At 34.0% G+C, this 17,922-nt stretch overlaps 1 protein-coding gene across 1 annotated transcript; it reads right to left on the bottom strand.

The window, feature by feature from the left end:
• Positions 1-1,930: 1,930 nt before the first annotated feature.
• Positions 1,931-15,130, bottom strand: LOC108376196 (glutaredoxin domain-containing cysteine-rich protein CG31559-like; the record flags this gene model as incomplete). Its single annotated transcript, XM_017632388.1, has 3 exons — positions 15,126-15,130; positions 11,622-11,627; positions 1,931-2,164 (listed from the first exon to the last, which is right to left on the bottom strand). A coding segment is annotated over exon 3 (186 nt), but the record flags the coding sequence as incomplete, so codon positions are not given.
• Between the last annotated feature and the right edge of the window lie 2,792 nt (positions 15,131-17,922).

The raw sequence follows: 17,922 nt of genomic DNA, 5'->3' as shown, positions 1-17,922 counted from the left end.
TTATACGGATGTTGTTAAAGAATGTACTATAAAAAACTAACCAAAATTAAATAACAACAAAAATAATATTTTAAAACTTGTCAAAATTTGGTGCGGCTATAATTTTTTCGACTGCTGTACATAAGTTACTCGGTCGTGCTATCATAGTAGCACAATGCCACTAATATTTGACTTACAAACAAAATACGGGCAGGAATTTTTTCAAAATTTCAACCCTGTTTGTGTGAAATATTTTATTTTATCAGTATTTTCCTTTTAATCAATCTATGCTGAAACAAAAGCGAAAATAAAAAAATATTTTGTCAGAATTTTGGCAAATTCCAAATTGATTTTAGGCCCATGGTTTGTTCGGGAAGATTTCTTAGCATAACTTATGGAATCCTTCTTTGCTATACGCTCATAGTCGAAAAAATTTCCCATAAAAATTGACCCGCCCTAGTATATATGCATATTTTTGAAGAGACGCAAGAACGTTATAAAGAAAGAAAGGAGCTAATAAATTGCCTTTGGCCTCTTCAAGGCATAACTGCTTGGTTACCGACGTTTGATAATATAATAAAAATAAAGCCATTTTAAATTACAAATTTACTTACTCGTCGCAAAATTTTCAGAACAGTTCCCATAAAGAGTTGGAACTTTTATATAAAATTTTTTTACGATCTTCTACAGTCAATGCAAGCTCAGTTGAAGATAATATAAAATATTATTGGGTGAAAATTAAGAATCTAAAATTTTTTGTTTCACTTAAAAAAATTCTACTGTTCAAACGCCCCTCCCTTCTAAAATTCCAAGTATTTCAGAAGTTACAGAACTTAGAAGTGGGAGTGGAAGTTTTTTTCTTTGGCGCTTTTTCTCGAAACGACTTTTTTTCAAACTCTAATATCTGCGTCAAAAAAAGAATTTATTTTCTAACCTATTTTTGCTACCGTCAGGGTGGTGCAACCCCTTAAAGCAATCAGATACGTATTTCTAAGTTAAACTGAATTGTAGAGTTATATTACTAATTTTTGTGTCGTTTGACAATGTAGTTACATAACATACCTTACATGTGTACTTACTATGTATGGATGTACAAACATGCATACATTTGAACACGGTGTAAGTTAAACAAGTCCACAACGGCCACAAAAAAAAAATACCTACTAACAAGCGCTCCCTTGCAGATAGTAATTGCAGCAGCGCTCCCAGCAGTGACAACACGTTTTGGCCTTGCATGTGCGGTGAAGGAGGATGCACCACACCACAATGTAGCATCCACTTCGTGACTTATTCACCTTTAATTTCTTGCTTTTGCCTTCATTCAAACGGCAACTTCAGTTGATTCAGCATTTTTTCGTGGTTGCTACTTCACTCGTAATACTGTTGCATGCAATGAAAAGAAAATGCTTGCAGCATATTGTATGCACAAATAAAAAATAATCATTGGAAACATCTCTAGACTACAAATAATAATAATAGAAAAAAATTTGTTAAAAAAATACAAAAAATTATCTTTGGCCCTTTGACAGCAAGCGTTCAACATGAAAATGTCAAATGCTCCTCAGCGCATCAAAATTGAAGAGCTGCATACATTTTATTATGATTTATTAGGTATTGCAACGCGCTGCAAACTTTTGATCAGCAAGTCATTGCATGGTAAAGTACTACGTGCTTCCTAAACAGCTATTTTATTTTTATAGAGCTTTAATATGAAGTTATATCGTTGCTGAAATGCAGAAATTCCCTAACTGAAATTTTTAATTTTTTACAAGAGAAACAAAAAACCCCATATCCCATACAAATATACAGTTCTGTGCGTAGGGCTTCTTCAAAACAAATCGTTGGTTTTTAAGTTACGGATCTAAAGTTTTTAAGTAAGACGTGTTTTAGTATGGCTATGGTACTTAAAAAAGCAATAAACTGTATTATACATACATATGTATATACTTACACCAATGTGTTGGCCTTCCACGAAGAGTTGAGGTACTTTTATCGCTTCCGAGTGCATGCGCTCCTTTATCTCCTGCTGATATTCGATGCTCATGAAGACGTCGCGTTCCTCGAATTTCACAAGCAGCGTACGCAATATCTGTTTCATATTCGCACATTTGGCATAAGTGTCACGTATGATGCCCATACTTGTTGTATAGAGTACCACTTTTCCCGCATCCTTCTCTTTGAAATTCTGGAAGAAAAGAAAAATGCATATAAAAAATTAGTATGAAAAGAATATGGAAAGAACTTCATCGTATGTATGTACATAAATTGCAATTTCAAAAATAAAAAATATTTACTAAATGCTAAAATTGTGAAGATATAATTCTTATGAAAATACGAGATCTTTTGACATCAGGACATTTAATAAGTCGAAAGGTTATGTACTCTTTTGCCAGACCTGAGGAATAAAGTCACACTTCTCCACGTTAAGCCTTACTTTGTGCTTTTTGCTATCCGACCGCTTTCGCATGAACGATACAAAAACTCCATTTTATTGAAAATACATCCACAACTACTAAGGAAGCAACAATTCAATAAGTGGCATACTACCAGTCGACCTTCAGAAGCTATTGGACATAATTAATCTAAAATAAAAACCAATTTAACTATGGACGCAGGTAAAAGTTGTATTAATTCTTAAAGTAAAGAAAAGAGTAAATCTTCAGAAATCAAGCGCAACGATTCAAACAGGTAAGCCTCTCTTCTTTTCTACAAGAGTCACTATTGAACACATACTTATAGGGCAATAGGTAGCCCGAAGCGCTCGGCTGCCCAAGATACACTCAACAAATCATTTCGCCGATCCAAGAACTTGGCGTTTGCGAGGAAGCTCTTCAAAGATCGGACTATAAATGCAGAGCTGAGGGACACCTTTGTCACAAATGTTATCTATCTCCTGTACTATAGATAAAAATTCACAGCTTGCTGAAAGAAATAGAAATGAAGAACGGTAGAGTGGTAGCCTGCGCCGTTGACTTTTGCTTGTCCTATGTGGGGGCAGCCGTTGCGGTTTGCGAATAAATTATACAAAATCTAAACTTGTAAAATGGTGTAACGAGCACTTATTGAGCTAAAAATCTAGGCTCAATTCCGATCGATGCGATTTTGCCGCTTAAAACTTGCACTTTATCATACTAAAATTTAATGGGCTACCCAACTGCATACTCAAAAAAAATTTAGAAAACCAGATTAAAATGTTTAAATTTTAATGAAAATTTTTTAAGCTCTGTATAAAGTTTGAAAGCTTAATTTATATGGTTTTGGTTAAACCATGAACCATATTTTTATGAAAAATTATAAATTTTTCTAAGCTCTGTATAAAGTGTGAAAGCTTAATTTTTATGGTTTTGGTTAAACCATGAACCATATTTTTATGAAAAAATTTTAACTTTCAAAGCCTTGCAAATATGTAACAAAAACTACCGTGTACTCATTTCTGCTCCCCACTGTACATTTTCATAGAACAACCGAGCGGCTACGATGCAAGCAACGCCGATGAACTTATGTGTTATTACACAACAAGAAAACCACTTGGTAATCAACAAAAAAAAAAAAAAAAAGAATTGGATAAACTCCTAATAGCGATTTTTATTTGGGTCAGCCAGATATTCAAAGATATAGCTACCAAGACCTTTTGCTAACGGTTCAGGTAATGGCAGATTTAGTGTTCGATGGCTTCTTCTTCTGTATTCTGAGCCGTTTATTTTGAAAGTGGCATAAGTCACTTCATACCTCTTGAACTTAAATGACCGGTTACTTGTAGCCAAATGCATGTGCAAATCTTTCTATCGCCCTAAACTAATGAACTAACCTTTACATATATGTACAAGAGGCGTGAAGTGACTTATTCCACTTTCCAAATAAACGGCTCATATGTAGGTTGCGCCCCTTTTAACTGCGTGAATCCCAATCAGATAATGTCCGGTAAGAACTTCAGTCATTATGCGGATGTCTTGCCTCCTTAGGTTAAGAAGAGACTTCTTGTTTTGCGCCTTCATGACTGCCAAACGCGTTTTGCAAATATGACAAATTAATATAATTTTTCATTTAGTAGTCACGGTAGTGTAGAACAATTTTTAATCCCACATGAAAACCACCCACAATATTGTTGCAGATTATTAAAAGTCAAAAGTGTTTCAGTAACCATCTCGGATCAAAATTAAAATCGTATCTTGGTAACTTTTCGAGAAAACTGTGATTTTATATAATTCATTTATAATATATATATTAGAGTGACCAGAAAAAATTTAAAGTGCTTCTTTTTTGACCGTTTTGACTTTTTAGCTTCCATTATGGCAAAAAACTATACTCTGAAAATTTGGTACAAAAATATTAACATTTAGAGGCTTCGCGTGGACGTTTTGTGCCTCCGCCTCAAGTGGTTAAAATTACTCTTCCTTCAATCCGTGCGCACACGAAACTGGAGTCTCTTAAGGTCTTACAGTTTTCAAGGTCGCTGAATACGTTGGGCGAGACCGTTTTTCGACCTGATCCTTACATTTGGAGATAATACAAAAAAGTGTAAAAAACGAGAAAAACACCGAAAATCGCGCTTTAAAAGCTGATTATTTCTTAGAAAAATTTTTGAAACTTTTTATCATAGTTAATTTTATAACCACATCCCTGGCAAACAAAATGACGCGCCGCAGATAATATTGCGTTCGTTATTTGTCGAGATATCGGTAAATTACTGTACCTGGATGTCAACTGAAAGCTAGTAATTATTAAAAAAAAAAAGCTTTAAAGTGTTTAGCCAGTGTTCATCCTACAAAAAAAAAATCATGATCATGAATTTAGTTTTCCTAGCATAATTAAATATTTATGCAAACAAATTTGGGCAATTTCATTGATTTTTATTTTTTTAACTTAATTAAAAAATTTTTCTACGCCAATAAGGCTTGCAAAAAATGTGCATGCAGCCAAGGCCAATCATACGAACCGAATCAACGCACCTGCATCTAAAAATACAGAAACTACCAACTAAGCAAATTCAGTTTTTCACGTTTCCATTACTAATGGACTTTGTGTTTTCGGATGTGCTTGCAAGCTGCGCTTTTGCACAGCTTCATTTACAAATATTTTTAATTAAATTTTCAAATACTCTGCTCAGTGGTATGCGTTCGCCTTATTGCAACAAGTATGCGCCACAATGACATGCTGCTTTTGAAATTTGCTGCAAGCGGTGCCAACGATGGCTGTTCCTAGTGCGTGCTCTCAGTAAATTGGCTGCTAACATGTTTTGTCTATGTTTTTTTTTTTTTTTTGTTTTTATCTGTCTATCAATTTATTTTAACCTGTGTGCACTTCCATTGCCTTTAGATGGTTTGCAATTTCCATGTGTGACAGTTGTTGCTGCGCTGAAGCCCGCAAAACTTTTTTAGTAGTTAGTGGCAGAGTTGCACGATCTGGCTGGAAACGCATCTTTGTGCATAGCTTGCAGCAATCTGAGCTACTTATAATCGTACACATTTTCGAACGTGTCTGTTCCCAGTGGTAAAAGTAGTACATAATGCGTTACGTGCGTGATAAATAATGTAATGATTTTCTTAGGAGTTTTAGATTCAATTACTGATTAATATTTCATCAGCATTCTACTGTATCCAAAAAGCCCCAACAAATTCATATTCAATCGCATTACTAGGTAATGCAAAATTGAATATCCCACTTTTCTTAGGACACCGGCGCGCGTGGGGAAAAAATGCATTTTCGAATGTGAAAATGGCTGTTTTACTGATTAGTTTTTCGAATACCATACATTGCATTGCATTTTCCCACTGGGATGCTTTATTCACACACAGAACAGGCATACGCATACATACACACATACCCAGTTTCTAGTTGATCCTGTTTGTATGTTACTTTTATTTTATTGCCATCTGCCGAATGCCTTTGTACCGAAGAGTTCACATACCGGTTGCGAATCAAGATCATGGCTGCCATGAATTTACTGGTTACGAAAACACATGAACTCCTGCTAACTGACTGCTAATGTTATTTTCATTTATTTGTGGTGTAAAATATGATTTTAGTTTTCATGAAAAGCTTACTCAAGGTTTTATTTTTAATGCAGCGAGCTCACTTCACTTTGTGGTTGGCGAACATAAATCAAAGTTTTTGTGCTAGTTTCTTTCATATGCGGTTTGATTTCATTTTGAGTTTTCATAGAGAAAATGCCGCATAGAAATATTTTTGCAATTTTGTTTATCAGTCGCAAGGAATGCCATTTATGTAGCTATTGTGGGTCAAGTGTGCAAATTATTTTTTGTGGTTCGTTAACATTTTTGTTTGGCAGGCAAAAATGCATACCAAAAAAAAGCTGGATCAAGATGTGATTGACAAAAAACGAAGGTGTGAAAGTATAGATGCAAGATTAAAATTAAGTTGGACTTGCATTTGTATGAACACCTTACTAAAAGGAAAGAAAAATTCATCCATACACACAGGAAACCACAATGAAAAAGAAGTTAACTCGCCCTTAGGCGATTTAATTGATACTGCGTGCAGCTATAAAAGTACTTTTGAGTAGTCAGAATCATTATTTTTAAGAAGTGGGTACTACCAATCAACACAGCTTGAGGTGAGAGCACTTATGCAGCTTCTATGGAAACAATTGGTGCAAGAGCCTCTTGAGAAACAGGTCCATGCAACATTGCTTAAAATGTTTTCAACACTCTGAAATTCTCAAAGTCTTGATAACAATTTTTTCTTAACTTTTAGCCTCAAACAATTTAACAATAAGTAAAATGAGATATTAAATATGCGGAAATTCCATAATAATCTTATTTATTTTTAAGGGGTTGTTGTTGGTATTAACTTTGAGTAAATTATCATCGTTATATCTCGAATTATCGAAGTTTCCACATTTCGGACCGTTAACCGTTATATAAAAAGTGGGCTTAATTTTATTCCGTTTTCAAAAATTGACTACATACATACTGCGTTTTTGTGCCCAGTACAATAATCATACCGAGTTTGGTACAAATTGTTAGAAAGGCTATCGAGGTACACATTTGTGGTCATAAGTGGGCAGCGTCACGCCCATTTTCGAACAATTTGTTGTAATCGTATTTCTGGCTAAAGAATTAATTTTGAGTCAATTTGCTTTAGAAGTAACTGATTTATCGCAGATTTCATATATCTCTAAACTACCGTTATATTATAACTGCGCTAAGTTTGGTAGAAATTGGTAGAACGATTGCCGAGATATATACTTACTCCATGCAAGATTTACACCTCAATATTTTTTTTTTTTGTTAAAGGGAGACACCTTTTTTTTATTTCATCATGATATTCGAGGCATGCGCTGCCAGTGCTACTCTATGTACATACATACGCATACATGCATAAGTGGTTGGGGCTACGCTTATTTTCCAAATATTTATAAGAATATATTTATGTCGCTAGTCGTTTCACTTCTGTGACGCAAATTCAAAATGTCAAGCAAAACTTAGTACTTTTCCACCTGGGGCCTATTTCATAAAGCGAAAGTGATAATTTTGTAACGATAGGCATTTTCCATGTTATCGGTGACAATTCGACAGTTTGGTGGGTGTTTTGTTTCATAAACACAATTATCACCACCTCTTAGATTCCGTGAGAAATTCCATTGAAAAACTGACCAATTGTCATTGTTGGGGTTTAAAATTGTCATTGACAAAATTGTCGCTAGCCATATGAAATTTATGTGTATATCATAAGTAATAATTGTATTTGCATTATTTTAGTTTTAAGAAATGTTTAAATTATTGAAAAGTAATGAATTGCAATCCTGTGAAAGTTTTCCGACGGAGCCTTTCGGTTTTTTATCGCCATTGTAGCGACAATTTTGTCAGAGTGACAATTGTCAGCACAATTGTCGACAATATTACCATATTATCATTGTCGTTTTCCAAAAATTTTCACAGTTGCTTACAAACGTATATGAAACAAGAAAAATGTGGCCAACAATTCTGGTAGTGAAATTTTATAGAAAAATGGACAATTGTCGCACCTGTCACTTTTATGAAATATGCCCCTGTTTTTTTCATCGCAGAGGAGGTCTTTGCTCTGTTACAAGGATCTTGATCCGGGTTATATTATCGCCGTGGTTGTTATTAAATTAGTGTTCATTGGTCTTGGAACTTTCAGTATGTCGGCATTTTTTCTTATCGGCCAGCATTCCAAACACTTTACACTCACAACCCGCATATGTCGGTTCCAGCGTATCTTGGCAACACCGAGTCGATGGTTTGGCGCTTTGAGTTTACAACTTGATCAATTTGGTTTCTCACTTGCTCATCCGGTTATAGCCACCTTGCTTGATGCAACTTCTTATGCTGGAGTCTATGTAGTGCTGCGTACTACCGTGTGCCAGATCCCAGCGAAGTCGATCACCTCAGTGCGTTACCGGGCGTTTCGTTGTAGAGACTGAACTGTCCTTTGTTCGTTCTGCGTGGTCGATAGACGCGTAGACGATATTTTTATATAAAAAAAAATAAAAAATTTAGCTGGAAAAATATTGCGAATATTAACAAAAAAAAACAACCCGTGGTCATTTGTTTGTCTCGCTGTATGTATAACTAAGTTTCTGGCGTCTCGCTTCATCGTTTGCGTTTAAAGAGAATCTATTACTTGTGAATTATCCACCAAATGAAAATAACTGATGTAATCAGTAAAAGCAAATCTCATTAAACTGTGAAAGAAAAGAAAGGAAATGAGAAACCTTGTAGTTATAAATAAACAACGATGCTGCTAAAACTAGCAAGTTTTTCTTATGCCGCATTAGCCACACTTTTAGTGACCTCTTTCGCCAAGTGGGCAAAATACAATAAAATATAAAATTTTTATCTTCGATCGAGCGTACTTACATACATATGTAGATATCTAAAGCGATGTAAGCAGCTCATTCACTATACAAGCGTGATCGTATACACACATGTATAAAATTTAAATTGCGCATTTTGTTTTGTTTAGTACGCTTTTAAGCTTACGCTAGCTTCTCTTAACGGTTTTATACCTTCTCCAAAGGTGATAAACAAAAGCGCTTGTATATGCATGAGGTAAAGGAGAGAATGAAAAATAAATAAATTTGCAATAAGTTCTTTAGCACGGAAGAAAAAGAAGTGGAATTAAAGTACCAACGCTGGTGAATGGCCATAAAATAATTATTGACTTCGCAGCTAAGCGTGTGCAAGAAAGAATTAATAATTTTTATCTTAATGGTAATGAAAAGGAAATGCTAGCGACTTATACTTATCGGTTGTAACAATAAAGGCATAACACAGCAACGAGATAATGCAAATGAGTATCAGCAGATGTACAAGATGGTTACGTATACGCACCGACGAGGCTTCGTAAATAAATACGGTACATATGTACGCACCTACATACATATGTATGTACATATGTGCATCCATACACAAATGTACATCAACATGCATATATCTCTTTGAACAAAAACGTTAACAATTGCAAATGTAGTTGTACATACATACATATACGCGACCGCCTTTCGCAATCGTCTCGACTTGCACTTATTCACTGTCGTCGCCAATATTCTTCTTTGATGACAATATATGTACAGTGGCGGCAGAAATAATAGACTCGCCTTACTTTGAAGAGTTTTGGCTATTATTCCATGGTTTATTTATGTTTCTTTATAAAAGTCTGGTTAGCTTTACAACATACACCGTATATCCCCTTTTCAAACTTTATAGAAAAATTACAAAAATTCTACAAATTTTCACCCTTTTTATTCAGAATTTTTAGATTTCAAGTGCCTAGAAAAACCGTTGATTTGTGACAATTTTTTTTTTGCTGACGATGGTAGGCATTCTCTTACAATTGTCGAGCACACTTTGTATCAGAAAAAATGTGTGACACCGTCAGCAAAAAAAATTCTTAAAAATCAACGGTATTTTGTAGCCAATTGAAACTTGCACTTTATTGTACTAAAATTGAATGGGCTACAAAACTGCATATCAAAAAGTTCTGAATAAAAAATTTGGTGAAAATTTGTCGAATTTTTATAATTTTAGTTCAATGTTTGAAAACCGGATTTATATGATGTTTGTTAACTACCTAGGCTTTTATTAAAAAATATTAAACAAAAAAAAAAACTAAATAAATATGGCCAAAATTCCTAAAAGTATGACGAGTCTTTTATTTCTGCCGCCAGTGTATATAGTACATACATACATATGTATGTACATATGTATGTACAAACATTAGGGAGGGCAAATTTTTTTTTGACTACGCGCGTATAGCATAAATAGAAGGATTCTACGTGTAATTTTAAGCAAGCGGCGACAACGCACACATACATACATAAATAGTACATGTATATACGTACAAATCGCGTGCTGTGGTCTTGATAGAAATTCCACAGTTGAAAACAAATTTATATGTCTGGGTATAGCTGAGTGCGCAAAGGTGCTTGCCGCAATTTGTTGATATCCAGAGATGGTCAGGGTTCGAAATATTTTTTTTTTTAGTTTTTGTCTTGATGTCACGGATGCTTTTTGAGAACGAACGCGGTCATTTTAATATGCGCGTAAAAGAATTGATAATATGATAAGATCAATTACATTTCTATTTGATTTTAATATTTTTTTCCCTCAGTGTAGAACACTTGTGTGCGCATAGTCGAAAAAATCTCCCATACAGATTGACCCGCCCTAGCTTACATACTTACATATGTATATTCATACATATATACATACATAGATAGAAAAGTGGGTTAACATAGAACATGTTGACCTTATTAGCTCAGTCAGTTGACATTGTTACTTTACTGTAGTAAACACGTTAAACGTAAAATGTACTCGATAATATAACGGCATATCTCAATATTGCTGAGCAATTATTGTGACAAGAACGCAATGATGAACATAAAATGATGACATTATTGATCATTACTTGCAATTATTGCTGATCATGACTTACTCGGCGTACAAGTTGTTAGAAATTAAAATGTGAAGTGAGTCGAAGAATTAAAAAGTAATTTTGTAGACAATGTGGAGATTGTTCTATGATTGAAATGTGTACATAGAATCTAGCTTTAAAAAATAGTGGGAATTACTTTTTATAATTTATTTATAATAAGACTTCGAGTTGCATCTTGCTTCTGAGTAGAAAAATTCTTGTATTTTGAACTTGCAGCTAGCGAACAGCATCCGTAGGGGTTTCAGGTTAGCTGAGAAATGTTGGCTGCTGTTTTTTATAATTCATGAAGCATTTTATAGACTGATTTTTCTTGAAAAAGTGTCGGTGTTATGGAAAAATACTCAGCTATACTTTAAGAAAAATTAAAAAAGGTTATTAAGGCAAAAGCAGGAGAGGAAATGTTCTGCTCTTGCATTTGATCATGCTCAGATGAGTTGAGTTCTGATGGCGAATGTAAAAAATAAATTCAAATCGAAATTCATACCATTTCATTTTGTTAACTTTGCAAACTCTCCATGTGCATTCATACGGTCTTAATTAGTAGGTACATATGTATATGTACGTCTTAAGGAAGCAACAATCGTCGAGGTACATGGTCTTTGCCCAAATAGTTCTGCGATTATTAACTTTTATCGTCGTTTCAAAAATAAATAAAAAATAAATCCTACTCAAACTTGAAACAAAATATAATTTTCCCCCTTTTTTTATACCAAATATTAAACCGTCACCTGAATGATTTATGACTCCTTTGCAAATTAATCACCTCTGGGCACTCATAGGTGATGATGACTTTTTCTTTGACTTCGGCTTTAGCAATATTTTGCACGCGATCACCGTTAGCTTAACCTTATTTTAACAACTTGTAGCCTTTTTAACGCCGCGGCACTAATTTCAAAAAATAAAAAATAAATAAATAAATAAAGACAATAACAATGACAACGAGCATTCTGTAAGAAAAGATTGTGTGGCAATACTTCGCAATATATACTTAGTCATGTATATTTACTAACATGTGCCGAAAAAGTGACTCAAATGGCAAGCAGATTTAGCACGAGTCTATCAATAATATGTAGCACGTGTTACTGAACTATTTATGATTTTGGTCGGCATGAATGTTATTTTTTTTGTGGCGTATAAAAGTAATTAGCTGTGAATTAGTGTAATCAAGGTCACATAGAGTGAACCTTTTCACAAGTTGCTGTTAGATGGAAATGATAATAAATTTTTGTGAAAACTTTTTTTAAAAGGAATAGATAATGGTATGGCGCTGCATAAAATCTTGAAAGGTTTGTGCTGAACTTTGAAACATATAAACATTTTATTTTTTCTTAGATAAGTTATTATTTATTTTCGTTAGGTAAATGCAACTTTACCAGAGCTATCTATTTTTATTTTCGCAGCTAGTGATATCAAAAAGGGTCGGTAGTCGATTCGTGGGAAATTAGATTAAAAATGTATACTTTCGAATCAGGGGCCACAAATTATGATTATTTTTAAACGATTTCAAAAAAATTGAGAAGGTTATTAATTCGTCGGAATATTATTATTTTTTTACTTTTAGCTTTGGATGACCACGTTAACCGATTTCGATAATTCTTCATCGGTGGTACCATAAGGGTGGTCCCATACTAATTTTGTTTAGATCGGATAATTGGATCATAAAGAAATTAACGGTACACCTAAATTTTTTGTATGAGAATTGAAGTCGGTTTTGTTTTGTTTTGCTTAAAAATTACTTGTTTCAAATTTCAATTTAAAGAAATACTGCTGAAAATTCCACCGTTCTTTTAGCCGTCGTCGTTTAATTATAATGTACAAAATTACTTACCGGCAAATCTCAGGGCTTTGGAACTAAAACGTGACTTAAATTTGTATGTCCTTGAAGGTCTTAAGAGAACTTTGGCAGGACTTGGAATATACCCGCTACAATCAAGTTTGTCAATAAATTTCGATAATTTGATACATATCGATAATTCAAAGAATTTCAAAAACTCTAAACTCCCTTAACTGAACCTTGTTAAATATGATTTATTTTGGAACGAATTTCCGTCATCCCTTGTCAAGTTTGGTTTGCAGACAAACCGGTTTCGGCGTTGTGCCATCTTCAGTGTCATTTTTCGTTCTGTCTGGTTCGAGATTTGTCCCTAATTTATGTTCATTTATCTTAGGTAATGTGATTTTCGTCGATGATTAAGTCTATGCCATGGTGCCCATTTTTTGAAGCAGGTAATAGGTTCATCTTCGCTGTTTCGATATTAACATGCATTATGTTGTCGCTGTATGGTTTTTGCCTGCAGGTAGGTAAAAGTCAGTGATTTTTGCCCTGGTGGTGCTTTTTGGTGTGTTCGGAGTGTCCATGCCTGTTGTTTTGTTGTCAAATATCTCGACTAATTTCGATAACTGTGCGTTTCTAGGGCACGATAAATTTGAAAAACCGTAAAATGTATATATCTCGATATAAATCGATAACTCGATAGACTTCGGATACTTCTATAAATTTCAATAACTCGGTTAATTTTGATAGCTACATATTTTTCCAAAGCTATCGACCGATTTCTCGTGTAGCACGATAAAATGCGATAAGCAGTAATAACTCTATAAATTTATCTAGCTTTGAAATTTTGATAACTCAATATATTTTGAAAATTTCCAAATCTTCGATTCGACAAATCGACAATTTCCAGTAAATTAATAAATATCAATAAATCCATAAGTTCAAAGTACTCGATACATTACGATAACTCGATAAATTTTGTTAATTCTATAAATATTGATATAGCAATAAATATCGATAGCTTGATCAATTTCATGATCTTGATAAATTTCGATAATCCCATAAATTTTTATAGCTGGATAACTATCCTATGCGTACTTATGCACCAAAAAATTTAAACTGTTGTTCTACATTGCACTGACTTTTTTTTTTAATAATTTTTTCAACTAATCATATTTTTTAAATTTCAAAGCCCCATTAAGAAAACTCCTAACGTCGTCAGGGAGAAAAACTAAAAACGTAGTTTTACTGTTTTTGGTCCCTAGTTTTGCGAATATTTTAATTTGTGCGCAATATTGATTGGCGCACGGTTTTTTTTTTTTAATAAAAGCTGTAACCGTTTCCGTTCCTGATTCAAATGCATGTCGTTTAAAGAAAAAAATTAACTGGAGCAATTACTTATGTAAATATTTTATTTTCGTATATGGTTTGTATGTTGAGTTTTTTTTAATCATAAATATTAGCACAAAGTCTTTCTCGACTCTGGTTTCTCATGTTCGTAAAATTAAACGATTTACGAACTTTAAATCTTTTTAAATAATGTTTGCTTACCACAACCGCAAATTTACAAATTAACTAATAAATATGCATTAATTTAAAACGCAAATTGACAAAAAAATAGAAATTGTATCAAAAGCAAAATCAAAAATCGCGAAAATAAATACATAAATATAAATGGAGTGAAATACGAGTATGTGCACAGGAATGCATCAAAGAAATCGCTTAGTCGACCACTTGTGGCTTTATGTACATATGTATGTATGTACATTTGATTTCATTGTTGCATTGTTTGCTTGCAATTAATGCTTCCGTTATGTGGCCAACTTGCAATTTGTTGCACAGCTGGTTTGACGCCGTCAGACGCCAGCTGCCTATATACATAGTCGCTGGCAACAGACCAACTGACCAGGCTGGTAGTAGTAGTAGAACAAGTTCAGTGCCGCAATTGTGCGTCGGCCACTAACGGACAATGCCAGAGGAGTTAGTAGTTTGAATGGAGCGTTACAATCTCTTTGATGCAAGTATTTTATACGCTTAACTATTTATTGAGAAGCCATAGAGTCGTAGTTAAAATACAATACATTCGGAAGAGCGGTTAAGGTGCTAAAACGGTTGGTACATCAGGAAAACACATTAAAATGTCACAAGTTGCATGCAACAGCTTGCCAGCTGTTTTTAGTAAAAAGCGAATAGTATTTGCTGTTAATATTTTTTGTTATGCTTTCAGCTTATGGAGATTACAATAAATGCCAAATTCCGGTTAAGCTATGAAAGAAAAGTGAGGAAACTAAAAAAAATGCATAAACTATGCATTAAAAATTATTTAGGAGAAAAGTGTAAGTGTAAGAGGAAAAAATTGAACGAAGTTGACATTAATGCTTAAATAAAATTCGATGCCAAACTAAAGCAGATAAAAGTCGATGCCATTCGTTCCTATTTATTAATTTCCGACATTTGAGTGCTAGCAACATCCTCAACTTGATTGTGCAGAAATAAACTAAATATCGAAGACGAAGATGACTAAAAAATACAAGCAGTTCAAAACAAAATGCATTGTCTTCTCATCTTCAGTGTAAAGCGATATTAAATATAGGTTTATATTTTATCCGCGTAGATATTTGAAACCTTGATAAATTTTATAAAACTTTTTAGATACAATTTTGAACCAACAAGAGTTATTTTCGGTCCCTAAAAATATGCTTACTAAGATGTACGAAATTTTTTCGTTTTGTTAGATGAATCTGCAGATTTTGATCTTCTTCTATATTTGAGGCCTCCGGAGTATACATACATACACACATTAATATAGAAAGGCCCTTACTCATTTTCTCTGGAAATTCAGCGCTGCAAAAAAAGTCGGTAGATTACTTACTAAAAGCCTAATAGAACAAAAAATATCTATCACATTAGTTTCAGTGTTTATTAAAACTCAGGATTTCGAAAAAATTCCAAAATTAAGAACTTTAGTTTTTATACTACTCTGTAAAGACATAAACAATTCAAATGGGGTCTTTCTATATTAAGGTAAAAATATGAATATAAATACGAATATCTTTTTAAATAGAATAGGGTATTCTCTGACTCTTGCAAAGCCCTTGCACGGTGCACGGATTGCACGGTTTGCAAAGGTGTCCCATACGAAAACCGGTTTTTACCCTGCAATCTGTGCACCATGCAAGGGCTTTGCAAGACTCACAGAATACCCCTAATTAATTTAGAGTCTGGGAAAAAACAGGTATTTTCGTTTTCGAGAATGAGAAGAAGCAAATTATTTATGAAATACTCAAAACAACGAATTGATGGGTCATCCGCCGTAGAGTTCTGATTTGGCTCCTAATGAGTTTGTTTTTATTCCCGCATATCAAGGATTGAGTTCGCTAGATGAGGCGATTAACGCGTTTCAAAACAATGTTTTTAAGCACGGAACCGCCTTCATTGCAGGAAAAATGCTGCACCAATTGGTTTAAGTGTATTCAAAGATGTACATATAAATCATACTGAAGAATATCTTGAAAACCAATGAAACCATTTTTACTGACAAAATATTATTTTCTTAAGTATTCTAAGAACATTTTTAGTGACCATCTATAATGTATGTATATGTAAATCCTTCTCACGCCATTTTCTTTTCAAAACAACCTTTTGTATTACCGTCATAGCCGTTGATGCCCATTTTTTGTCTACGGGCCACTGTTTTTGTGCCATATATATATATATATGTACACACGTATGTATGTATGAAATAATTGGTCCACTTCGTATATATGTACAAAAACATATTGTATAATACCTTTCGATTTACTATAATAGCATACATAAAATACTTTCCACTAATTTGTTGTAAATTTATCCCCATTATTTACATATTGTCGATCACTTCAGGATATTTAATAATAAATTGTTTCATTCATTTTACTCGCAACACACTTAAAAGCTCACTGAACAAGTCAATCACCAATGAGCTGACCAACAACACGCAATGTACATTTACGCTACGATAGGAAATGCTAGTAAATGGTAATAAAAATTGACGTTATTCATGTAAAACTTTACAGACATAAAAAATGTGTGTGTGTGTGTGTGTGTGTGCGCGCGCGCGTAATTAATTAACGAATGGGTTTTCAACGACAAAACAGTAGAGAAGCTGAAAATCAAATAACTAACTGTTTTTATCGCGTTGATTAATGGTCTGTTAACAGCTAATTAAACTGGTTAAACATCGGAGAAGCAAAAAATTTCAGCAAATTTCCTTTGGAAAAGGATCATTGAATGCAGAAAGACCTACCACCACCCTGAAATGAGTAACCGGTATGTAAGTGTTGGCTATTTCAGATTGGCAAACACGAAAAATGCGCGAGTCCAAAATTTAATGTTAATGGATAAAAAAATTTGGCACCTAAATGAAAAAAAGGAAATTGGCGAAGGCGAATAAAGCCGGCATGCAATGCTGTTTGTACGATATTTCTGCCAAGCACGTGCGAGTTTGTGTGTGTTCAGTGTACATATTAAAAGTTCAAATCCGCGGATGCAGAAAAATGATCGCAACTGGTAAAATACTCAAACAGTGAAATACAAGTTGATGCGACTTAGTGAGTATGGGCGATTAATGCCTCTCACTTGGTTAACTGCTTCGAGTTTAACAAAGTTTTTAATTGCTAAACTGAATGATGCTGCCGACTCGTATCTGTTTATCCGTGAACGTGTTGATTGGCGGAAAAATAAAATCCGTTAAAGAAATCTGTCCCGATTTTTTTTTCTTAAATACCCATGCACCTACATAAATACTTAAGCTTGTATAAGCTTATTTGAAGTGCAGCAAAAAGTGACCGCCTCCGGGCGGAGCACACAAAGTGACCATCAGTGAGTCGTGGCGCGAAATGCCACTCTCGAGTGCTAAAATGCGCACATTCACCTGCGGCAAATAATATATGTAAATGAAATAAATAGCAAATAAATAAGATAGAAATTGAAATAAATCAACATGGAATGGAAACCGAAAAAGATACAGTAAATTTGCGAATCGGACGTACATACATACATATGAACGTACGCAAAAATATGTATACATGTATGTATTACACACATGAAAAAGCCAAGCTGTTGGACAACCAGTTGGCCAAATGCGAACGATAGACAGACAAAGCCATTGACATTGGCTAGCTTTTCAAATGTAAGTATGTATATACATTCGAGTGTTCCATAAAAAATCAAATGAAGGATTTTTTCAGTCTCACCCCTTCAATTGGTTG

This window comes from Rhagoletis zephyria, unplaced genomic scaffold (assembly GCF_001687245.7).
Source record: "Rhagoletis zephyria isolate East Lansing unplaced genomic scaffold, Rhagoletis_zephyria_1.1 Rzeph_scaffold_10028, whole genome shotgun sequence".
Classification (NCBI taxonomy): domain Eukaryota; kingdom Metazoa; phylum Arthropoda; class Insecta; order Diptera; family Tephritidae; genus Rhagoletis; species Rhagoletis zephyria.
The sequence above is the reverse complement of the archived record's forward strand: the minus strand, read 5'-3'. Positions and strand labels throughout refer to the sequence as shown.